This window comes from Dermacentor variabilis, chromosome 10 (genome assembly GCF_050947875.1).
Source record: "Dermacentor variabilis isolate Ectoservices chromosome 10, ASM5094787v1, whole genome shotgun sequence".
Lineage (NCBI taxonomy): Eukaryota > Metazoa > Arthropoda > Arachnida > Ixodida > Ixodidae > Dermacentor > Dermacentor variabilis.
In genome coordinates, this window is record NC_134577.1 from 88,107,635 (window position 1) to 88,133,463 (window position 25,829).

At 47.1% G+C, this 25,829-nt stretch overlaps 1 protein-coding gene across 1 annotated transcript; it reads left to right on the plus strand.

Annotated features, from left to right (window-relative positions):
- Positions 1-35: 35 nt before the first annotated feature.
- Bdp1 (transcription factor TFIIIB component B'' homolog Bdp1) lies at positions 36-24,349 on the plus strand. The gene is made up of 6 exons (XM_075673103.1): positions 36-895; positions 2,283-2,385; positions 4,241-4,347; positions 9,416-9,815; positions 15,731-15,785; positions 20,876-24,349. The coding sequence occupies exons 1-6, from the start codon at positions 456-458 to the stop codon at positions 21,346-21,348; spliced, it is 1,578 nt and encodes a 525-aa protein (XP_075529218.1). The 5' UTR covers positions 36-455; the 3' UTR covers positions 21,349-24,349.
- The last annotated feature ends 1,480 nt before the right edge of the window (positions 24,350-25,829 follow it).

The window sequence follows — 25,829 nt, forward strand, 5'->3', positions numbered from 1 at the left end:
GCTTGGCATTAGAGGCCAACGCAGAGCCAACGCGTGCCAACGCTAAGCTTGGCACCTTGCACCTTGCAGCGACCGCCTTGATCCCGTTGAGCTTCCGAGCTTCATCGGGTTTCGCCGTGCTCTTGTCGCGCCAAGCGGTCGTTTTGTGGCTCCGTCGTGTTGGGCGTCGTTATCAGTTGCCGTACTGCTTAGCGCTGCATGTTGCACAATACCCACACGACTCGTCTCGCATCGGTAAAGACGCGGCGGCGGTGAGCGTGCGCCACACCGGTGAAACTCGACTCATCCCAGCCGCGGCCTCTTGACCTGACATGCCGACGCCGTCACCACGCGTTCAAGCACCACCGTGCGTGGCCGACTCCTTTTAGAGGCATTCGTCGCGTATTTGGTGAGCGGCATTTTACGGCGTGTTGCGAGTACGCGAAGGAGCAGGCGATCCGCGAGACACTTCCGCAATGTCGACGAGGCGCTCCCGGATCCAGATCAAACCCAACTTGGGGCGCAAGAGCGACGGCCCTGCGGCGTCGGGACCGCGGAAGCCCGCACCGCCAGCCCCAGCGGCGGCTCCTCCACCGCCTTCGACGACGTTGGGTTCCGGTGACAGCGTCGCCGTCACCCAAACGATCGCTGCCTCGTCAGCACCGGCACCTGCACCGCATGAGCCTAGCGCTGCGGACCAACCCGACGTTGCGAGCGTGCCAGACCAGCCGGCCACGGTGCCGGCCGAAGAGCCCTCGACCCCAACCGCGGCTCCCGCAGAGCCGCCTTGCGCTGCGGTCGCCGTCGCGGAGTCTCCAGTGGACCCTCCAGACCCACCGCCGGCAGAGCCCGCCGTGACCAAATCGCCGCCCAAGCGGCCAGCGCCCGTCGTGACCGCTTCGGAGCCTCCCCAAAAGTAAGTATCGCTGTGGATGGAAAGCCACGAGGTACTACAGCACGACATTCAGTTATCCAGATGATAACCGAAGAAGTACTCGGGGTGATGCAAGAATTCGTGATTTAGGTACTTGCGCTCAGCCAGCACCTGCACAGGCATGTTCAATCGGTTTCCGTGTGCGCATTATTATATTGTATGCTTGTTATCTTTTTTTTTTGCTTCATAATTTTTATTTGTCGGAGTTGATCTATTCCTTTCCGTGTCTCTGCTGTCTTGTTGCCTCATTTGCTGGCCGGGAATGTAGGGTTTGAAAGCCCTACAGAAAGCTTTGCTGAGCCCCCCTCGTGTGAGTGCAAAATAAACTTCATTCATTCGTTCATTGTCCATCATGGTGGCTTAGCAGCTGTGGCATTCAGCTGCCTGCCACGAGGTCGTGGGTTCGATTTACCTGTCCCGACGGCCGCATTCTGGTGCGAGTGCAATGCAACAAATACCTGTGCTATGATTGAAAGACGTATTAAAGTACTTAGGCCGGTAAAAATTAACCATAGTTGCGGCAATGAGGTATAAGGATCAGTAAGGTAAAAAAAGGCAAAATGGTGCATATGACCAGCATTTCCTTAAACGTAACAAACATTTCACAACTGAAATTTCATGTGCTTATAACAAGATTTCAGTCATTGACACACTGCTATCAGGCTCCCAGTAAGTCAAGTGGACTAGGCATTTAGACAAGTTGGTGACTAATCATCCTGAAACAGAGCATAGTTTGGCACTTGTTTCTGCTTTTTATGAAGCTCTCAATGCTAATGATGCAGCAATAAGGCCTAGTTGGTTGAGTGTGTTACTTGCTCTGTTGTTCTGAAGAGACAGATTGGCAAGTAGAAAAGCAGACAAGCCCAGACTTGCAACTGTTTAGTGTTGGTGGCCACCGCTCCCGGTATTTCACATCAGGGGGCAGTGGCTGAACATTAATGTCAGTGTTGGTTGTTAAGTAACCTCACGAGCTTGACTTTAAGGTGAAGTTAGCAGCTGCTACAAATCCTCTGAGCAAATTCAGCGATTTCGATCTGAGCCTCCTGCATGCTGTTGAGCGAAATCGTGGCCTTGTTGTCTCTCTGTGTTGGGTCCTATGTTTCAAGGTGACCATCTGCAGTCAAAGGCTTCTGGGAAACATGAAACAGACTACCTCAAATCCACATTTCTACTCAAAAGTGTGTGTGTGTGTGTGATGCACCAGTGCACCCAGCTGCAGAATAAAACTTTGAGGAAGAGTGGGGAAACATGGTAAACTTATTGTGCATGGTCTTCCCCAGCATAGGGCAGGAAGTGTTGGACTAGCAAGACAACACTGACATTTGCTGGTGCTACACTCTGCTCATTTTTGTGAAATATATGCTTACAGGGTAGCCAGACCATCCGAAGTAACAGAGCCATCAACCCCTCAGCAGCCGGTGCCCACCCCTAGCACGCCATCGGAGCCACGGACTCGCAAGGCAGAAAAGCAGGTGAGTCACATTTTATAAATTGTTTATACGAGCTGTAATGGCGAAGGAATGTTTCTTTGTTAATATTTTGGTCGTACAAGCTTTCCCCCAGCGTGTGGAATGCAGACACAGGTTTTAAGGGACCTTGTACTGCTGTTAACAGGCATGTAGCTTATAATGGTTTTGTTCAAGCACAGCATTTGGCAAGCTTATGAACTTTTTGCCATGTTTACATCTCTTTTTGCTAGTGGTGTTACTATGGCAGGTGTTTTTGTGCAGGAGTACCTCTCAAATATTTGTAGAGGTGGGGTATTTTCAATGAGGTAATGTGCCAGTTTAATGTTGTGCAATGTTTTTGTGCACAGGAGTACAGCATGCCATTGCTTCTGTGTACGAACGTGTGTGGAACAAAATAACATTTTTCTCTGTGTATGCTGCCATCAAGGCCACTGAAGTCTCGGCTGCTGAAGTCTACAGCAAGTTTAATATGTGCTCACATTTATTGAGCATTATGTACTGTAGCGCTACACAAGACGGTGGTAACACACAAAGTGCCGCTGTGTTAGCTTTGTCTTGCATCTCATCTATCACATTACAACACATAATGCTTAGTCAATCCCAACTAGCCCAGTTTTCTGTTCTTATAAAGCTGGACATTTATACAATCTGTCAACATGACCTTTGGAGGCAAGGTCAAGACAAGGTCAAAGCAAGGTCAACTTTTGCTTATGGCAAGCCTATAAAACTGAGGATCAAGCCATCGGCTTCTAGAGCACAAAGAAGACAGGGTTTACAACCAGCAGAGGCAAGGTCCTTATACTAAATGCACCACCAACAGGATCAGATATTGGATTGTAATTGGTTCCATCATGATACCGGATAAATGAACTGCTCTGCAGGGTTGCTCAACCTTGAGTGACAGTCCTCAGATCACAAAATTTAGGAAAACACTCTAAAGTTAAGGTGCAATCTTCAGTGGTCCTGCATCTTGAGGGAACAAATGGAAATGATGATGCTGTGGCTTCTGAAAATAGATGTGACTTTGTTATATAATATAAATTGTGGCCCGTCTCCACTGACTCACACTGTGGTGCTTACTAGAGCTAAGATTGGTAAATTAATTTTTAAAAAATATTGCGACAAGGTTTCTTATGTGAATGTTTACATGTATAAAATTATAAGAGTCGTTTGAAGCCAGCTGGGGTTTTTTACATCAAAGACACAGTGCGCAAGACAGGCGCTGTGAAGGATTAACACCTGAACTGTGCAAGGTGTCCATCTCTTTCCGCTATGATTTTTACTTATTTTGTTGTGAGCCAACTTTCCCAAGAAAATGCTATGCCAGGACAAAAATCTTTAGGCGGCATGTCTTCATTTTGATTCTTGTATTAAACAGCAGCAGGTGTCAGTGCTAGCAGAGTGGCGCAGAGGTCTGCCATCTTGTTGCAAAGCCATATGGCGATGACACTCCCTCTGCGCGCTAAGTAGCCCAACTCAGTGTAGCGGCAATAGCGTACAGAGCCTGTTTAATTTGTGACGACTTGTCTCACTTGAGCATATTTTAGGTTCTTTTTCTAGAGAGCCATGTGTACAATTGCTTTTAAAAGTATGAGTTGTTCATACAAGCTGTGCTAAAAGAAACAAAAACGGAGTGAGACACACAGAGGTGCATACAGGTACACTATTATATGTGTCCTTTCCTGCCCCCTGCACATTTAAAAATATTATTTCCATGTAGGACAGTCTGCCACCGAGGAAAGCAGGTACTAGGTGTCGCACCTGCAAGGTTGGCTTCTCCACAGCAGAGTGGAGAAGCCAACAAGGTGGTGTTGCCGAGGCAACAGCTAAGTGCTGCTTGACCTTCTGCGCTGTGCAGGTGCGGCGTCGCAGCAGGCGTACGAGCGCTCGAAAGCCACCCACGGACCGCAGCGCCATGACCATGCAGGACCTCATCTACTACAATCCGCCCGGGAACCCCATGCCGTAAGTACCTTTGCACGTTGCTCTGTTTGTCACCACCGTCAGGCCAATCCTGTCCACTGCAGCATGAAGGTTTCCTTTTCAGAGACCTTCATTTGCACCTTCTCTGTGCTATCTGAGCCCGAACTGCGCCCACAAGTTTCCTAATCTCATCACTTCGTCTGATCCTTTGCTGCCCTCGACTATGTTCCTGTTCTGTCGGCATCTGTTCTGTCGCTCTAACAGGCCACTTGCTATCTGCTGTGCGCATTATGTGATGTGCCCACCTGCACTTCTCGTAATGTTAAATAGAATGTCACCTACTTGAATTTGATCCCTAATCCGGATCTCTTCTTCTGACATCGTGTCTGTCATTTTCTTTTGCATCACTCACTACAGGATTCCCATCCTCTCTTTGAATTCCTTTGTAAAGCTCCCAGCTCCAGTCTGCGCTCGTATCGTCCACTTGCTGTCCTTCATCCGGGTTGTGCTGCCCACCCCTAGGAACATGTCGAAGTTTCAGCCACATAGATTTGACATATATGGAATACTGTGACTGTGCAGTTTTATTTTCTTTGTTCCTCAACTTTAAATTGCCCTGCACATTCTTTTTCTATAGCAGCAGCTGGGAAAGGGCTCTTCAGCACTCTATCAACATGATTTAGTTAAAGGGACACTAAAGTGAAAAATGATTTCTTCTGCATCAGTAAATTACCGTTCTACAACACAAAAAACAACACTCTTACAACGATAAGGCGTTCGGTAAGCCAGAAAAAGCGCCAGAACGAAATACGGGTGGCGACGCCTACTTAAGTTCCCGCACTTGGGTGCTGTGACGTCTTGGATTTTGATGGGATCTTCTAGGGCCTACTGACTATATATAGCGGTACAGATTGACTACATTGTGTTCTAAAAGAACCAAATATTAAACATGGCAAGTTTCGGGAACCTTTATTCAGCGAACGCGACCCAAATGCGAAAACATACTTTGGAATCCTTGTCGTCACGCTGACATACTGGCGCTTGGTTTTCGGCGCGAAATTCAAATACTGATACTTGGACCTTCATTTTATCATCTAATAATCAAACTATTTTTTTGAAATGACTGCCTGCAGGGTTCTCAAAAAATGCTTCATTAGTCTAAACTGATTTATTGTTTCGCTTTAGTGTCCCTTTAAGTTATAGCCAGTGTCAGATTCAGAATGCTGCAATTGACGCACCTCTGAAACCACGTTAAGGGGTTCGTGTCCCTCTCTGGTGTCCATAGCAATTGCTATGCTTGAGAGCATCTTGTGAGTGTGCCAGCAAAGCACGGCAAGCTTCTGATTTCGTGCAATGCTTGTTGCTAGACGCTGGTGTAAAGATATGCTTTTTTTTGTTGTTTTAGAAACGTCCACTCCCGACCAGTGATGAACATTGTACGACATCGGAGGCGTGCACTGCCCACTACGGCACTCGCGATACACTGATGAGCCAAATGATTGCCAAGAATACAGGATCAGGATGCAAAGTCATGAAACCCTGAACTTGACTGCGTACTACATGCAACAGTTTCTCACGGCCATCGTCAGGTGGCGCAGCATGTGGATGCAAGCACTGGATGCAGCATGTCTGTAGCACCACTACTACTGTGCTCATGACAGCAGTGGGGATGGGTCAGCATAGACAGCTGCATTAGAGAAAGCAGTCATGTCACTGAAGAAGACACCAGAAAACAATCATGCATTTATATCTTTAAAACTAGGGATGTGCGAAAACCAAATAGTAGTAGACTTGGTATTGAATACCCAGTAGTAGATAATGAAGTTATGTTGCTTTCCAAGTTTTGCTTTGCAGTTTTCGTCCAGAAAAACAGGAGGGCTTTCCCATCTTTATGGCAGGTGGTTTCTGTAGGTTATTGTCAGATCATCAAGGCCAATCTGCGCAGCAGACAAAAAGTAGGTACTGCGCATCACGTGATTTGACACTGCTCCGCACGTTTGTTGGTGCGACATACGCGGTTGGTGCCGATGGTGAAGAGCGTTCGCCTTTTCACTGTCAAGTTAGGCGCATCGTTTGTTGCCTGTTCATAGGTTCTCAGATAGGGAGGCCCACGGCCTTCTGGTGGCTAATCGGCCTGATGCTCACACATGCTTCTGTGCTTTCCATGCACGCCGCTTTTGTTGTTCTCTCTGTTCGGGTTGCATGAATCGTTTCATGTGGTCCTGTCATCTGGGACAAACCTTGTACATGCAGAGATCATGCGCTGTGGAAACACTGCATGTATCAGGGCACCAGCTGTGGCCAGGTCTTTCGCTGAGAGAGAGAGAGTAAAACATCTTTATTAATAATATCTGAATGGCGAGAGCAGTGTGGGAGGAACCCTCAGTCCAGAGTCCCTAAGATGATTCCGGCGATGTTTCAAGCCCGTTGTATCACAGCTCGGAGGACCTCGGGAGATCCGTCGTGGAGGGCATCGTCCCACAGCTCTTTGTTGCGTAGGGGGCAAAGGAGAGTTGACAAGGGAGGAAAGAGGTTTGCAGTGCACTCAATCGTGACGTGGAAGATTGTGGGCGAGCTGCCACAGCCAGGACAACGATCTGCATAACAGTGTGGGTAGAATTTATTGAGGAAGACAAGATTTGGAAAAGTTGCAGTTTGTAACTGGCGTAATGCCTCTGCTTCCTCCCGCGAGAAGGACGGCGGTGGTGCGGTGTTGGTGCGACGAATGCATGTATAATGACAGAGTATGTCTTTGTAACGGAGCAAGGGATCCCCCCACTCTGAACTAGTCGCCTCACTACGCCGAGTCGCCCGGAGGGAAATTTCTTGGGCAACCGCATGTGCGTGTTTGTTACCAGGCAGCGAGGTGTGACCAGGGGTCCAGAGTAAGTGGATGCGGGAAGGTGTGGTTGGTGTATTTTGCGGGATCTGTTTGAGAATTTGGTGCGCCGCTCTCGGGATGCCATGTCCTGATAGGAACGCCCGGCATGCCTGTTGCGAGTCCGTCAATATATACACTTCCTCAGCAACACGGATGGCATATCGAATTGCAAGAGCAACACCGAGAATTTCTCCGTAAGCGGCCTTTGTTCTGCACATTGCAGCAGAGTCTCTCAGGGATTCGGTGCCATCCAAAACTACCGAGGTATAGCCCTCTTGAGTGCGTGATGTGTCCGTGTATAAAGTATGTGTTTCCGGGATGTTTGCAAGCATGCGGCCAATGTATCGTACACGGGCTTTGCGTGGCCCTTTGTCATGCTCGGGGTGCATATTACGTGGCAATGGATGAATACTTAGTGCTTGGCGTATTGCTGGCGACAAGATCGTTGGACGGGTTTCAGACTCAAGGGGTGGGACAGAGTATCCTAGCCGTGTGAGAAGATGGCGGCCAGTTCTTTCGCTGAATATACTGTATGTTCGAAAAGCCGAATAGTAGATATTTAGAAGGGTGACGGTTTGGGCTAGTTGGTTTTCAATTTTACACTCTGGTACAGCGTGAAGCGGGACAAGGGACACTTGTCTTCACGCTTGTCCTCATTTTTTGCTGTGTCCCCTTACCTGCTTCACGCTCTACCACACAGTCTAAAAAAAGAATAGATATTTGATTTGTGAATTGAATTATTCAGGGTTTGATTAGAAATCGAATACAGTCAACGCTCACTATAACGGACCAGCGTACAACAGACTTTCGGATATATCGGGCAATATTTCAACCTTAGTTTGCACTACCTATTTTATTAATGCAACGAAGTTCGCTTTTAACGGACTAGGCTACTATAGGCTACAATGGATGAAATTAGTGGCAATTTTTGTCAAAACCAGGCGCATAAAGCGGACTTTTGCCATGTCGACGCGGGCTGGCAACTGACTTGCTAGGGTCAGCCGACGATCGTGGCTCAATATCGCACGCGCTAGCTAGGAAAGCAGATGGGGCGGGAGCGTGCCGTCTTTCGTGCAAAAGGCACGGGAGGGGGGGGGAGAGGGTTTATACTAAGCAGCCGCCATATCTTGAAAGCGATCTGCAATGTGGATAAAGTTCACCCAGTGCCAGTAGCTTCACATGCGCTGTGCTTTCAGCATTTAGTTCGCGTTGAAGCGAGAGACAATGCGAAGGTCAATTCGCCCGCTGTTGCGGCCACACTTTCTCACTCCAATGTTATGACCGTGACTTTCTGCGCTCGTCAAGAGAGATGTGTTCATGTTCACCTACGCACGCGCATGACACCATGCTTAGTTAATTTAGTTAGTAAGCGAATGTTTACAACTCTATACGGCCAATGAAACTACTATCCAACTACTATGTTGTTGCACATTGTGACCAAAGTTTCGGAAGGGAGGCATTTCGGATATTGCAGACTTCGGATAAGACGGACATCTTTTGTCAAATTATCAGGGTTCACTGTAACGAGAGTCGACTGTATTCACACACTCCTAGACAAAACAGTAGAACACTCATTGAAATAATGTTTGGCCATGCAAATTTCAAATGTACTACACTGTATCCTACAATTTGTAATATCTGCACAAGGCCATGTTCACATTTAGTGTCCCTTTTTCACCATGTATTGAAATAGGCTTGTTATTACCTTTTCAGCATCACTTTCCTAGCTGTTGTGTTCAGTCAATTGATTCATGTGGTTAAATGTCCCAGAGCAACCAAAAGTTGTGAGATAGAGTTCACTGGAAGGCTTCAGATTAACTTTGACCTCTTGGAGTTCTTTAATGTGCACACATCTAAGCATACGAGCTTCTTTGCATTCCGCTCCCATCTGTATTCTGCTGCGGCGACCAAGAATCAAGCTCGTGACGTTGTGCTCAACAGCAGAGCGCAATAGCCGCTCAATCACCATGAGAGCTCCGGCTGCATTGTTCACGAGTGCAGAGTATCCTGGCAGCAGCAGCAGTTACTGAATGTTGAGAATAGTGCTTGCTTTTGGCTTGTTGGCTCGCATAGTTGAATCCAATTTCAAAACGGTTCAGCTGTACGAGGACAAGCGTGACATCAAGGTGCGAAGAATTGGAGGATGCGTGCATGCGTCATTTGCTTCTATCTGTGAATTTCCCTTGTCCTGTCGCATCGTTTAGAAATATTGCATGTTGCTTGCTGCAGTGAGAAGTCATCCAAAACGTTGAGCAGGGACAAGGCTGTTCCCGAGACCGGGTCAGTCGCCGATGCGGAGGAACAGGAGGCTGTAGACGATGTGGCCGAGCAGGAGGAGGACGAGTCCGCGGAGGTGGGACCCCGAGTCCGACTCGGTCCCAATGGTGAGATCACGCTAGACGAGGAGAGTCTGGTGATCCGCCGCCAGGTGGCACAGCCCTCGACACGCGCCATTGTATACGAGACTGGTGGCGAGACCAACTACGCGTCGTTCCGCAAGAATGCCAAGGGGCGGCGCACGTGGACGCCGGCACAGACGGCGCGCTTCTACCGGGCGCTCAGTGTCTGTGGCACTGACTTTACACTTATGGCCACTTTCTTCCCCAAGCGCACCCGCCAGGACCTCAAGGTGAGTGAACGCTGTCTGTTTCCCTGCTGCCCACAAAACCTTTAGCATTTGACAGCAGAAGAGTTCAGTTGCACATTTATTCACTGACTGTGATTTCACGTAGTTATACTGCACTAAACATTCAATAAATGTACGTTCTGACTTGGAGGGAGTAGTATTAATGGGTTTTAATTTTAGGTTCGACTTCACGGCAATGTGCTCCATTCTGCTTAGAAGCCGCCTTTAAAGGGCACCTTACCAGGCCACACAGCAAACTTTGGTTATACATGGGAAGTTGTTATATGTCCTCTAGGGAGCGTTCTGCCTCAAAAAAATTTTCAAATCGGCTCCTAAATAGCCGAGATAGAAATATTTCAGTGCCGCGAACTCATGATTTCAGGAGTTGCGCTTCACCGCAAACAGATGCTCTCTCCACTTGCCCCATGTAGCCTCCGCAAGCGAAATTCCTTCCCTGTGTTCTCCCATACCGGAGCTTGGGGATCGCGTGACGCATTCATCATGCCCCCCCCCCCCCCCTTTTTTTTTTTTGCTTTTTTGCGGCACGGCACACTTTCGCTGACAGCGTCGTGCATGAGCTGTTGTGACTGTCTCGTTTCGCACAGCGCATGATTTTGAAAGCTATGCACAAGAACACCTGACCAGCTGTATAAGTCAGTGCTACACGAATACTGAGGAACACGCAAGCTGATCAGAGCATGATCGTGTGCTGAAACATGGTAGAAAATGACGTAGTTTTGGTGATTGCACGACATGGGAACGAGCAGACGAAACGGAAGTACATCTCTTGCTACAATGAGAAGTAAAACAAAAACATGCAGACTTTTGGTTTATGTGTGTTATTATTTCTCTAAGCTTTAATTCGTCTATTCAAGCTACATATTACACAAATAACAGATGTTGCCTTGAATCATTGTCAGTCACGTGTCACCACAAGCAACGTCACAGTGCAAACACATGTACGTAGTAGGTGCACTAGCACATGTACGTCACCTTCTGGCTTGGAGCGCAACGGCTGAGAGGAAAAGGGCAAATTTGCAAAATTTGCTTATATAGTAAATAGAGTGTGCTGCATTTCCCTGGACAGCAACCAGGAAAGCTGCAGGTTTAGCCGTGATAATGTGGTAAAACAGGTTGTCTACCAAGTTGACATTTCCAAATTCCCTGAGTTTTCCAGGTTTTCCCTGAGTGCCTTTGCAATATTCCCTGAGTGATGCAGAACTATGTTTTATGTCAAGATGGGCTGAAACCAAATCGCCCGATGCTGTCACTGTCTAGTAAGCATATGAAAAAATTTTTTTTAAAACCGACTTAATCCAATTTTAATACTAAAGAGTAGTGTTTGTTATTCAAAAAGAGTATACAAGGGAGGAGTTAGTAAAATGCACAGCACATAAAATGTCTTCGAAAAAAAGTTGCAAATTGAGTCGGACATCCTCAAATACGAATGAAAAGGAGATGCACACAGAAGCAAATATTTTCGAATGTGAGCTATTTTTATCAACTGATGTAAGCTCAGTGGTATGAGGCCTGAACTTTGTCACAATTGTTGAATCTCTCTCAACAGCCTGTAAGTCAACGTCAACTCTCCCGACATACTCTCAGCCCGCGCACGACGGCTCAGTGTTGTGTTTCACTGCTTTAAAGAGGTTATTTTGGTTTGGATGAGGGACACCTGCATCTCGGCATCAGCCAACACTTTGTTTTTTGAGCTCAAGCTCCTTCAAAATGGCGGCAGCACACTTCCTTTCCTGTTCATTCCTCAATGCGCAGGCCCTTTCTCTTCTTGTCCTCCTTCCGCCACTTGTTCACCCCACGGACCATTTACAGCATTTTCATAGTCAGTTGCACAGTCCACATCCGATTTTTCGAACTCCCTAGGGGCCGCGAAAACGTCAGAAAAATAAATGGATAAAATAAATGCATGTCATTTACTGCCCTTAAGGGCTCAAACCGCCACAGGCGCATTCGAAATGCTCTGAAGGCCTGTCAGTACACATATTAGGCATATTGGTGCTCGTACTGTGACAGGAAAAACTTGGTGCACACGTGTATAATTAAGGAATACTACATAGTGTGTCCCGTGGCAATAGCCCCTTCCCATGCTTGTTATGCTTCACTGCAATACTTTTGTGTATGCTTCACCAAGTAACATTTCTGTACAGAGGTGAAGCCGACTTTGGGGAACCGGCATTATGCAACGCTACGTGCTTTCGAAGCTTCTAAGCCAATCGCGAAGGACCACAAAGGCGGAGTCCAGGCCATTGCTGACAGCAGCGAGTTCTTGCAATAAAAAATGCGGCACCCAACGGCAAGAAACTTCATAGCGAACGTCGAAGCAGCTAGGCCTAGCGTTGCCGCAGTGGTGGCTACGTGCCAGCGGATCTGCTTGCAAAGGCGCCAGTTCGAGGTAATCAAAATGGCAGCAGTGGTGGCTTTGATTAATGCCATTTCACACCTGCGGTCATGGCAAAACGTCTGGAAAATCGGACGGCGAAAAGTTTTTGCGTCCAAAATTTCAGACGTTCTGATACATTGACTCTATGGGGTACGTGGTGGTACCACGAAGCCGTCCAAATTATCGGGAATCTGGAAAGTCGGTCGTTGACTGTGCACTGGCAACTCCTCCAGCCGACGACAGGGCGTCAAAGACGATTTATTACGATTCGTGTCTGTTACTCGAGCCAGCATTACCACGTATTTCGACCCTTTCAATAAAATTACAGGTAATTTTCCCTGATAGAGGCACAAATTCTCTGAGTTTTTTTTTTTCAGACTACTCAAAATCCTTGAGAATTCCAGGTTTTCCCGGTTGGTAGACACCCTGGTAAAAGGGCTTCTCCAAGCCACTAATAAACTCCCAGCCATCCACGGCTCAAGTATGGGGGAAACTCATTCTGTTGAACAGTCAGGAACAGCACGCTTCCACAAATACAACACATTCCTCACTTGTGTTCAAACATTTGTTCATTTGCATTGTGAGTTTTAAATATGTTGTAACTTGAAGAGGATCAAAGCAATGCCGAAAAGCATTCAGGTTGTCAGCAGATCCAAGTGCGAGTGTGCCTAACCTTTCATCGTCATGCCATCCAGGGCCATATGTGCCGGAGTGTTTGTAGTGTTACGAAAACACTCTACTGAAAGCATAGGAGCATTCAACGGAGCAGGATGGGGCGCTCCAAGTTTTCATTCAGGTGTTGGATTCCTGTGAGAAGCATCGGGGCACAAGCGGAGAATGTTTTCCGAGTCAACTGCCACACAGCTTCACGTGCTTGAATTTCCAAAGGTTCTTTCTCATAAAAATGCACGTGGCTCTACTGTGACTGGAAAGTCGGTTCAAATCAGCTCACCTTATTGTCTGCCATGGTTAACCAGTAGCAGTGGCGTGCGAGGTCACAGGTTCAACTCCCAGTTGTCACTGCTGTACTTTGATGGAGTTATAATGCAGAACTCTCGTGTAGCAAGCTTTGGTTACTTGGCGGCCGAAATAACCCGAAGCCCTTCGCTGCATCATCTGTTTGTATCCTTGACTTTTCTTTGGGACATTAACATGAACATTCAATGAGGCTACACGTTGCATAGGGTGAAAACAGACACTTGTACGCATGAAATTTAGTTGCAAAGCATTTATTTAACCACTTCACGAAAGCTTCACTTCACAGAGATTCTAGCATGTGCGTTCGATCTGCATGAAATATATATATATATATGCCGTATTTACTCGCATAATGAACGTAGCCCCCCACTTTTCCAGTCAAGAAGTATGTTTTCTTCATTCCTTATATACCCTATTAACTCGCATAATGATCGCACTTTTTTGTAAAAAAAAATGGACTCAAATTCAAGGGTGCGATCATTACGCTTGTTAAATTTCCCGTAAAAAGAAAAAAAATTTTCATCTGGTATTTGCTACGGGATGACAACAGGTCAACAAATAAATGGCGGCCGGTGGAGCAAGCCGAACACGCTGAACGCGATTTTTTTTCTTCTCATGAGTACATTACATACATTCAAACTGTTTCTTCCGTATCAGTAATGAATAATATTGGCAAGTTTGTGGTAATAACATAGCTATGTCCACTTTGAGGGGACAGAAACAGATAGGTGCGCTTAGCTGCCAGTGACATAGGAACACATGGCGGGCGTGCTGCGGAAACTGCGGCATGTGTCTTCGCTACTCTCCTACTCAAGAACACAGGACTTCCCCACAGTTCCCTTCAGGACATTGTTTTCCCGTGTGGGAACCGGTTGTGTAGGAAGGAGGTCTCTCGCCTTCTGTTAAATTACCTACAAGACACGGATTTGGCTTCCACATGGTGAACTGAGGAGTGACCATTTGTAATTGGGAGGTCTGTGTCTGATTATGTGATTTATTTATTTTAAGTGTCGCGACGGTGGAGCAATTGCCGGCAGCAACTGCAAGGCTAATCCCACCAGTAGCCTACAACAACTCAACTCAACTCGCTACTCTCCTAATGTGGCACGTTTCCACTAAGGATGGGCGAATATCTCAGCTCTGTTACAAACGTCGGCGTACGAATTGGGTACACTTCTAACGTATCAGTGTAAACATGGCTGCTATCGTTGCTGCTCGCGATTTGTTGCGTGCCCACGAGTACAGACGAAAAGAATCGGAAGGCGCCTTTTTTGTTGTTTTTATTGACCAGAACCATTATAAAGCCTACACATAATAAAGGCAAGTTTGGTTGTAGCTTCATTTGTCATGGAACTGCGGAAAGTGATGAAAGGAATGAAATGGGGCATCTGCTTAAGAATGTTTGGTGCATGCAGACCGCTTGCTTTGTCTTGAAAAGTCGTTCGCATAGCATTCGACAGATGGTAAGCGCGATCATTATTAGCTAGACTTGGCACACAACATTTCGCTGCGGCAAGTTCGAGGTGCGATCATTACACGGGAAATAAAAAAATCAAATTTTGACGACAAAATTTAGGGGTGCGATCATTACACGAGTGCGATCATTATGCGAGTAAATACGATAATGATCGCACCCTGAACTTGCTGCTGTGAAGTAAGAGACACACGGTACGATTAGGCGTCTGATATGCCGTCCGGTGGGTACGATTGTGTCAGACACCGTATCGGATGGCAAATCGCACCATGTGTCTCCTACTTTTATTGTGCAATTATATGGACGCTCCAGGCACATTTCGGCGTCATCGTCGTTGCATGCTGTAGGTGCAAGTGAAAGTGCGCGAGGATAGCCAACAATTGCGGCTCAGTCTCGTGCACGCAAGAGTGGAAAGCGGTGAGGGAATGAGTCATCTTCTGTCACGCGCATGGTGCTGGGGGAAGGGAGGGCCGGCGGCGTTTTACTCTGGCAGCAAATGTGCATTGCGCGGCTGCGTGCATCCTACCTTGAAAGCGATCTATGTCGGCAGCTGAGTCTAGGTGCGGCGGCGGCTCATACCTTTGTCTGTGCTGTGTTCTCACTGCTCGGTTTGCGTTGAAGTGATACAAAGCACGAAGTTCACTTTGCTTGCTGCTGGTGCCACACTTCCTCACGCCAGCATTCTGACGGCAAGCGTCCGCAGTCATCCACTTTGATGTGTTCATGCTTGCAAGTTTATACAGCCGATAAATCTACTACCCTTACTTAGTATAGCTTTCTCAGCATTTGCTATGGTAATTGATGGTTCGCTTTTGAGATGAAACTGCGACTTTTTTAGAGGTGGCCGCGGAAAAAGAATTGCTCAAAATTTTATCCCGCATAATAAACACATCCCCAACTTTGCAGCACATATCTTTTGGGGAAAAAAAATTCGTTCATTATGCAAGTAAATACGGTATATTATATATATTTTTTTTTTTTGCTTTCCATCCATAGTTCTTGTTTTTGTCTGTGTAGTGTTGGTTGTTGTCATGTTTAAATAGATTTCACCCTCTGTCTTCTTTGCAGAACAAGTTCAAGCGTGAGGAACGCCGCAACCGGGAGCTCGTGGACCGCGCAATCAGTGAGTGAAGCTGCTGCAATCCGCACAAGGCTTTGGCTTGAAGCCTCTCCTCAAGGCAGTGTCATTGAGTAGAGCATCAGCTATAAGTACAGTTCAGCATTTTCTATTTTTTGCTTTGAACGCACATTTTTGTTTTTTTTATCAGTGAATCTATATATAGCTAAACACATATTTAGTTTTCTCTCGGCGAGTATGTGAGCTGGTTTTAGTGTTGTTGTTAAAATAAAAGGGTGTAAAATGGCGTCAAGGGCAACTTCAAGAACATAAGTCACAATGTAAGCAACGACAGGCCTCCTTCCCACCCCATCAGGAAGCCTGTATATGCCAGGCAGTGGTGAGGAGGTTACACAATGGAAATGGGAGACCCGCTCGCTTGCGTCTTCATGCATCTGCAAGAACAGTCGGGAACGTTCGAGTAACTCAGTTACTCGAGCACCTGGCAAGTTGAAGAAACTCCCTTTTTTCGGTTAAAACCGAACTCGGTAAAATAAATTTGGTGGACTTTTTTTTTCTGGTTCAAACTGAAAATGCTGAATCCTACTTACAGACGTCTGTGTACTAGATGCATTGGAGTGCTGCCATCTTGGACTTGTAGTAACACTGCCATTGTCTGATGATGGCAATGTTTGCACTGTACAGTAAAATCCCGGCAAGTAGAAATCTCTTAATTCAAAATGATGGATAATTAGAACTGCTCTGTTGGTCCTGGCAAAGTCCTATGTGTTGGAATAGAGAAAGTCTCCCGGGAATTTGAATTCCAGAAGCCACGCAACGGTTATTTCGAACAAAATGTCTCTCTCATGGATCGCTTTTCATACAAACCTGAGCCAAAGACACAGGTTTGATGCAGCACTAGATACCGTAAGGTCACGTGCCATAAGGATGACATGCGGGAAGCCGAGACCGACCCAGAGCAAGCAGACCAGTGTGAGCCCTCCTTTCCTATCCGGCTTAAAAGGAGCAGGAACGAGCCTCTAGAGCGTGCCTGATCACGTTTCATCATGCATGCTCACTTAGGCCTGCCTCCCCCCTCTCTTTCAGCACGTACAGTAATTCCTCATTATAACAAAGTCAGCGGAACGGTGAAAAAAAATTCATTGTATAAGCGATAAAGGCCGGAAGAGGGCAGCTTTGGAGGAGCAACGATGTCAAAACTGGCATCAAGGAGGCGAGGAGTTGACACGAAGGCGAGTGGGAGGAGTGGCTGGCATCCAAACCGCTTGCGGACTGGAAAGCGAATGAGGAGGAGAAGGCAATGGCTGCTCTTATAAGGGGGGGAGGGGGGGGAGGTCACAAAGGAATGTGAGAGTATCGCGCTGGAAGGTGCCACAAATGCCGTGGCTAGAGTCTAAAGTTGTGTTTATTGTGCTTAAAAAATGATTAGCCGCTCAGTGTGGGTACGCGGCGTGATTGTGAAAACTGAACGTTTTGCATGATCGCTGGGCAACTTTATCCTGAGGTATGCAGCCGTGAAGTTTGCAAAACTAGAGTTTTTCGGTGCACCGTTGTCGATGACACTGTGCTAATTCTACGGTTCGAGGGTCGGTGTTTGTGCACAGTCACGTCCTCACCATTGACAAATGTCAGAACAAAAGTCAATGACCCTACCACTTTTTTTGACCATTTGTCTAAAGTTGGATGACGCTAATTGAGCATGACCGCCTTGAGAAAATCACCAGGGAAACACCAGCTTGCGTTGACCTGCCATGTTGACAGCCTGAGTCGCCACAAGAAACGCTTGGATTTTTCATGTTTTCAGCAAGTTATCAATCGACTTGTACTGTAAAAAGTGCAACGAAGCTAGGGGCAGTGTTTTATTGCGATGCAGGCCGATTATGGCGAGCGACGAGCAAATTTCTAGACTGGCTTCCCCAAAGTCGTCTTCCCGATTTGTCAACGTAGCTCCTTGAGTCACACATGGCACTTATAGTTGGAGGAACACTTCTTGTGTGCTTTTCGGCACGTTTCAGCACTAGAAGTCCTCTTTAGAGCAATAAAACTTTGCTGATCGAGCTCGCCTCATGGAATGCTACGGCACGAGTCTGCCCACGGTCTCTTGGCCACTTTTTGGCATCCAAGAAACCACGGTTTTCTGGCATCGCAAAGCGTGAGGAAAACATTATTTTCTCGTGGATTCTATCACGGGGAACACCATCGGTGCGATTGTGACCGAGGCTAGGGTGTGCTGCACCATGGAATCTGACAGCTTGCATTTGCTCCTCAGTAAACAGCTGGGAGCACTCGGCACTCATTTGGTACTCGTTACTAGGCAGTCATCGTTAATGGGTTTGGTGCTTTTGGGGCCTGTTCTGTGCCTCCATGAGACTAATCAGCCGGCAGTAATAATTTGACACTGCATGCGCAAAAGGGTTGCGCCGCCGAGCCTTCGCTCGCCACTTCGCTCTGAGCGGGTCAGACTCTTCGTGCGCTTCGAATAATGCAGCTTAAAATGCTTGCGTTTGGGTCGGGACCGGAAGAAATTTCGAATAAAGCGATTTCTTTATAACGAGGGACTACCGTACTTGATCACATTACCTCGCGATCACTTACGCTCCCCTCCTGGCGTGCGCACATAATCTCCAACATTGGGCACACAGGAGGACGGCGCACATCAAGCCATCATCCTTCTTGGGTTCACCCTCGCTCATTCTAGAGCGCAGATTTTAGGCGGCCGTTCCTGCAGCGAGCGTTGGCGCCGTCCCTCGGCGTCCTCGTAACCGAGTGAACGAGCACAGTAAAGGATGAAAGAATGAACGTTGAGCACAGCGGGGCATAGCGAAGAGAGTGCAAGGAGGAAAGCAGAGGAGGAGGGTACGCGAAAGCGCGAGGAGAAAAGCGTAATGCCGCGCACGACAGGCTTTGCAGCGACGATCGCTACAAGATGTCGCTAGAGTAGCATGTGTCGTGTGTATGGAAACAAAGCACTCCATGAGCAGAGTCTGTCTGCGGTGGTTGCTGTGAATCGCGCCCACATGTCACAATTAGCGAGGCAGTCACGTCACACTTTGCTCCATTTGCAACGTGCCACACGAGACAGATTGTCCGCACCGGTCAATATATTGCGAAATGAAAACATGTATACAGCTGGGCTCAAGTTTTGCATTAGGGAGTATCATAATCGTCTGTGAATTTTTTTCCCTAGCACTCGCAGCAAATGGCATGCAAGGCGCAATCTTATCGTACTTGGACTTTATATGGAACCTGGGCGTCTTGTCGCACTTGTCGTCGTGTGCTAATGAAGAAAGATAACATTTTTTCAGTGTGAGCCCAGTGGCAGTTTTGGCTTTGCACGCTGTACCGCACAATTGATAGGGCGCCATATTTAAAAGGGCTCTTCATAGTTAAAACTCAGTTTTATTCAAATAAATTTTCAGTCCTCTTGGAGTTCACTTTATTCAGTGCTCAAGAATTGATGAGTGGTTCCTGCTATACTCCATGACATTGGCACTGCTGAAATGAAAGCAATATTGTCTATACTGCATGTACTGCTGCTAATACACAGAAGCAAGGTTTTTACAGAAGCTGAGCTATGCAAAAGCTATGGGCTTGGCTTTCACTATAGGAACAGTGACTGTCACATTTATTCTTAGAAACCACAGGCAGCTTTTCATAGCAGCTGTGGGAGTCCTAGTCAAAGAGTTAGGCTGATGAGAACAGTAGGTTTAGCTGGTAATGGTGACACAGTTGAAACTTGATTTAAAGGAGTCCTGAACCACTTTTATCAAAGTCAAGAAATGCATTTGACATTAAAACAGACTATTTCAGAAATACTTTGCCGCAAAAAGTAGTTTAATGCATTCAGCAGAAGTATTATTGGCAATCAAAGATCACCTATGATCCCTTCGCGGTTCTACCGCTCCTTCTACGGCGGAACACAGCTGAGCGAGGTGGTGCCCACAGTGCTCTGTCTACTGAACAGCACTGTGTCTTCATCTGCGCTACGGCAGACGCAGCTACATGCAAATGTAGTGGCTAACTATGTGCACGACAGGGCTGCGCTCCCATTCGTGTGCTCCAGTCTGGCCGTGCTATGTGGTGTGGACCAGCTTTGTCCTGCACCAGCTTGGCCAAAGGATAGTAGCCACATCTAAATTGTGCATGCCGTAGCTCAACATGAAGTGAAGTCTGCCAAGGCGTCTTGCCAGGAGTGAGCGCGCGCTGGCAAGCGCACGTCTGGTCTGGCCTGACGTTTCGTGTCGTTCGAGGCTAGTTGATGGTTCAAAACTAATAGAAGTTAGCAAGACACAATGGCTATGGCACTGGTAAGCAGTATGGCCAAACTTCCATTCCCACGCGGTTTGGCGCGGCCGAGCGTTTGCAGACTGTAACCAGCGACAGCATAATAATCATGCTTGAGGAAGTACATATTTCCTGCTGAAATTAAAAATGCAGATTTCCCAGCCCGTTTATTACACTGCATCAATAAATGTACACAGTAATAGTAGGAAAAAGTGGACTGATCCATTGTTCTTGATTGACGTCAGCTATTGGCCAATAGCAGCCACATATGGGAGTCTGCTATATGATGAAACATAGCAGCCCGAAAATAGCGAGGCGAAGGCTTCTGTTGAAAAGAGAGTGTTTGAGAACGATGTGACTTCGCACTCCACTTGCAAGATCCACGTCTGGCGCACAACTGAGATGTTTGCAGCAGCGTATGCTATCTGCGGACTGCGTTTCTTCACCGAGCCCAACGGTGGTTCAAGACTACTTTAATGAATGCAGATGTAACAAAGAGAATCTGAGTTTCCTTGTTGATATCGGCGTGCGGCAGATCTGTGCGTATAACAAATATTGTATATAAAGAAGGTATCATTGTGTTTTACGCAACTTTGTTATAACGAGGTTCGACTGTATGTGGTGAAACAAAGCAGCAGAACATTTTCATTAATTTGAGTGCACAGCTTTGTGGTGCTTAACCCCGTTAATTATACATTGTTTTTCTAGCATGTCTGTGCGTCATGTAATGTCGGCTGCACCTTTTTAAGGCTCTTTTCACAGCCCAAATTGTGTGCCAATGCTCCAGATGTAGCTTGTCTGAAACAAGAAATGTGGCAGGTTATTTATCTTCCACTGTTTGTCGTTTGCAGATGACCCCACCCAGTTTGACCCTGAGGGACTGGAGGAAGAGACCGACGAGCCCGACGAACCGGAGCCCGTGCCTAAGCGTGGAAGGGGCCGCAAGCGCAAGACCCCACCCACGGAAGACATCAGCGTTCAAGAGGAAGTGGTCGAAGAGGAGGTGGTGCACGAGGAAATCATCATCCAGGACGAGCCAGAACCAGACAAGACTGCAGAGGAGACGGGGCATGCCACAGGGACGGCCGAGTCTGCAGTGACAGTGGGACCACTTGTGCCGGGAAGCGCAGCAGTTGGGACGACGCCACCGCTCAGGCTGCAGGCTGGGCAGCTGGTGTTCTACGCCAGCCGGACACAGGAGCAGGTGGTGCATGTGTTTGTGGTGGCACCACCGCAGGGTGGTGCGAGCAGCGAACTGGCTGCACGCCTCAGCAGTCCACCCCTGCCGCGCGTTGCGACAGCCCCGCCCTCCGCGGCCTCCTAGTAGTGCTTTGCTTCTGTGGATGTGTGCATGTGTATGCTTGTGTGCATGTAGGCGCCCACGGGACCTGGTGTGTTTTGGTGCACTCTCGAACATGCTACGTGTTGTGGTGGACATTGTGTGTTTGTACGTGAACATGACCCCAGCACATTCGCGGTACGCACGTTCGGACGTGTACCTTTACTCACGCTTAGCGTGGAAGTGAGCTTTTGTGCGCGTGCACTTGGATGGTGGCACAGTAGTGTCGTCGGGGCTGTGGCCTGTTGGGCCAATGGAAAGCCGAGGCGCCTAGAGGTATGCTGACCCTCCACTCGCCTCGTGCTTTGCCTATTCCCTACGCTGTCCGAATGGTGTGCCGTAGCGAAAGTTAAGCGAGGTACGACTCGGCAATGCCAGTGCAATCTTTCCACACTGTTGCCTTTGCACATTTTGTGTGACAGTCCTAGCTGGCTAGAACCATCTCGTCAGACTTGCTAGTGTCGTTTCACTTGTATCTTGACGCATGTTCTCACATAACTGGCATTGCTTACAATCATGTGACCAAGCGAAGCGTCTTATCGAGTGTAGGAGTGCACATAAAAACGTCCTCTGCTTCACTGACGAGAGAGCCTGCAATGAATGGGACTCATTTTGTGCTTCCTAAAACAGAAGCTAACCAACCAAAGCCACTCTTACATCTTTGAAATAGCTGCCATCTTGCACGAAATCTGCATAGAGGTCACATGGCAATATTACTTCATATATGTGACAGTCAAGCATTGCTATTATTTATTGCTGAGCCTCTCAGCCTAACGTGTCGGCCGTGTGCTGAAGACACCATATTTTATTTTAAGCGCCCTTGCACTTGAGGCTGCACTTATGTTCCATGTGCTCTCAGGAAACTTAAGAGACTTCTTTTTGTATGTGTACATTTCTCCTAATCGCGCTGACGTGAATGAACAGGTGTAATTGTGCTTTATATAAGCGTACTGTTGGCATTGTTTGGTTTCCTGTCATAGTGGAAACTCTCGGATGAATTTAGTTCCTGTATAGATCATGTGCCGCGTGAAAGCATTTACACTTCCAGTATTAATACGATATTTATTCTGGAAGATCTAGCAGTGGCCATTCAGGACAAGTGCAACTAGGGCTCTCCTTTAAGGGCAAGTGCCTATTGGCTGCTGCACTGAGAGTGCACTCTGACAGATGATTTTGAAGCATTTCACGTGTTTACTGCACAGAATGTATGGTTTGAACGAGCACCATTTGATGGTAGTGGCTGAACTAGATGCTTGTACTGCAGAAATGGCAAGTTGATGGCAGAGGCACTGCAGTTCATGTTTCCGTAATGTGGCATATGTGTTTGTCGTTAGCCCCCTCACCTGCAAAGTCACTGATTGGCCAGAAACAGTCACATGTCAAGGTGTACGCATGGGTATCGAGAGTTTACTAGCCTCTGTTACATTAAAGACGCTTGTAACGCAGCTGTATGTTGGGTAACCGCCGCAACCTTTGCGCAACTGTTTTTGCACTCTTGACTTGTGCACCACCTGGATTTGATAGATTGAGGTGGTCACTGACCTGTGCTTTCCGGACTGTGGCCTCTCAAGCCACAAAACAAAGAATTGTCTTGTGGCCCAGTTGATGAAGAACCAAATACAGATGGCAGGCTGATTGTCGAGAATAAAAGCTAGCACAAGTGCAGCTGTATTGCTTTACGTGCCACTGAGCTTACTGATAGTGCAACTGCTGGGCCGTTCCCGCTCGTCAGTCTTGAGCTAGTTCAAGAGATCGTTGTCATTCCCCGGGAAGCTGGCCGTTTAGCAGAAGAAAGAATTGCTCGGGTATAAGAGCTAGCTGCTGAATCACCCCTGTGACTGAATAGTGGGAATGGCCCTGCACTCTGCCTATTCGTGTGTTCATGATCTGCAATGTCATGCGCTGTAATGTTATCACTCTGACCCTCAGTATCTTGCACTGATCTTCTCTTCGTATTGATAGTACATTGTCAGAAGTAAAAGGTCTGCTCCGCTTGCTACCAAGGCAGCCTGAACCATGTAGTGGGCCTTGCTGCTGCATCCTTTTGCAGTTTTAGATCTCCATTGAACTGCATCTTTATTGAGAGCTCTGAAATGTCAGAGGTATGATGAGAGATTCACTACATAGTTTGTAGTTAGCCTTGGTTGCACACTGAGCTATATGTCTTTGCTTTTGATAATCTAGGCCTGTACTCGTGAAACTTACTTTGCGTAACTTTGGCCTATGTTCAGGTGGCTGCCAGTCACGATAGCAATCGGTGTGGTGATATGAATGTCTTGAGGATGAACAATTGAGCAAAAAATCCAGTCAGTAGTGATTTGGGCAAGTTGGCTGTTTATGGTGAACTTGTTTTTAGCATTCACAGACACGGACCCACTGAATGCTTTGTGTGTCCTGTGCTTTCTTCTTGTGTCTGTCAGTGCTAAAACAAGTTCAAAAGTTTTGCCAATATGGGCGCTGCACACTTTACTTTCAAAGTAAGTTCCCAGCCCAAAGTGCTTGTAATTCAATAGGACATCAACCTGTTACAGTGCTTTCGCTGCCAGTACTGTACTAATCTGAGAGTATGGAGAAGCTTAGCTTACTCCAAGTCTGTACACTGAACGAGTAGGAGCAGAGTGGTAATACATGGCTTATGTCTAGTCCAACTGCTAGGGAAACTTTTGCAATAAACCGTACGTTCTGGGTGAAGGGTTCAGGAGATGGTAGGCCTGTTGTTTGTGCTGGCCACCATGCTTATCCGAGATATAAAGCCCTGTACAAACTGCCTGCTTCTGACCTGAATAATAAGTCCCTGGCGAGAAATTGTTTCCCCTTGCGCAAGGGGCTTTCCTGAATTTGAAGCTGTAACTGGTGACGTCTCTTTAAGAAATGTATGTTTGGTTACGGTGTCTTTCTCGATGCTGTGCACTTGCTAAAAGAAGTAGAAATGGATTTGCACAATTCCTGCTCAAATAAACCTTCTCCAAGTAGGTGACCTTCAGAACATTTTGTGTCGCATGCAGTACCCAAAAGCATGGCCTTGAGAACAGTTTCTGCTATTCTTGGGGGAGGGGGGGGGGCACTTGCTGAGGCGCTAAACAGTGATTCCACCCGTGTAATCAGGTTACTGAGAACCTGTAGGTGGAACACACAGTGCACTGTAAAGTCTGTGCCTGGCTTGGCAATTTCTGCAAATGCTTGCACCGATTAGATTGCAAGGTACACAGCACGTCGTTACAAAGCTGAATTTTTCACCAAAGGGCAAAATCGTGGCAAAGTTTAAAATGTGTAATTTCAATTTTTACGTGCTTTGATATTGGCTGGCACAATTTCTTGCAAGAGGTTCATTGGAAAAGTGCAAGCTGGCACGTGTGCTTGTACACTGACGGTCATGGTGGTAGACATGTGATAAGGCAGTAGGCTTGTTTCTTGCAAACTTTAAGTGGTCAGAAAACCTGCCAGTTAAAGTTATAAGCTGCTCACTGTCGGGAATCGCATACAACAGGATTGCAACACATTGTACTAGCACTTTGTTCCATTAATTTCCAATTGCTATTGCATGGCTTCAGTGTAAGCAGTCCATTTCTCCTTATTCTTGTAGGAAAGTATAGCAAATCCTCTTTGCCGTGCACAAGATGTTGCACACACAGGGCCTATGATTTTGTAGCGATGCCTTCCGCTTGATTTTGTGTCACTCTTAATCATCCACCAGTCTCAGCCGGCTGATGCTGTTGATAATGTGGGCGGAGTGTCGCTCGGATCACTGACAATGTGCACAAAAAGGAATAGAATCGGAAAAGGCATAGCTACAAAATCACGACCCAGGTTGCTGCTTGTAGCAGTGTAGCAAGCATTACTCAGTGGATGTTTATTTCAAAGGGAAACATTGTCTCGGTGACACGTCTGCACTGGTGCAACACCTTCCAGAGCGTACAGTCTGCCTACATTGTGAATGTGTGGCTCATCTATCACTGGCGACAGCACAACAGAAGGTGTTGCAAGGGGAAAGGGGGGGGGAGACTAACGGAGTCTCTGACACCTGTGCCAGCATGGTCTTTGTCATGTCGTCACCACTTGTCCAACAACTCTCTCACCTGACCACATTTCTCACCTTTTCCACAAGTGTTCGGAAAAAGCTAAGCCATCTGGCGTCGTTGCAAGCTTGGCATGGCTGGAATTGCCCGTGCTGCAATCTTGAGCACCTGAATTGTGGGAAAGGGCATAGTAGAAAGGGGGAGAGCTGTGACAGCTTCTAAAAATAACTCTATGGGACGGGGAACTGTCGGGGAATTTCCCGGTTCTGGGAGAGCCTGGAGATTCCTGTCCTAACCTCAGCTGACAAGCTCACCAGATGCAAATAATCTTTTTCCCTTGAAACCAGAAAATCGAAAACCTTATCTATCAGGGACCGTATCTGGAATTCTTATTCATTGTGCCCCTTTGCATTTCTGTTTCTTTTTCTTCACTGATTATTCTGTACATCC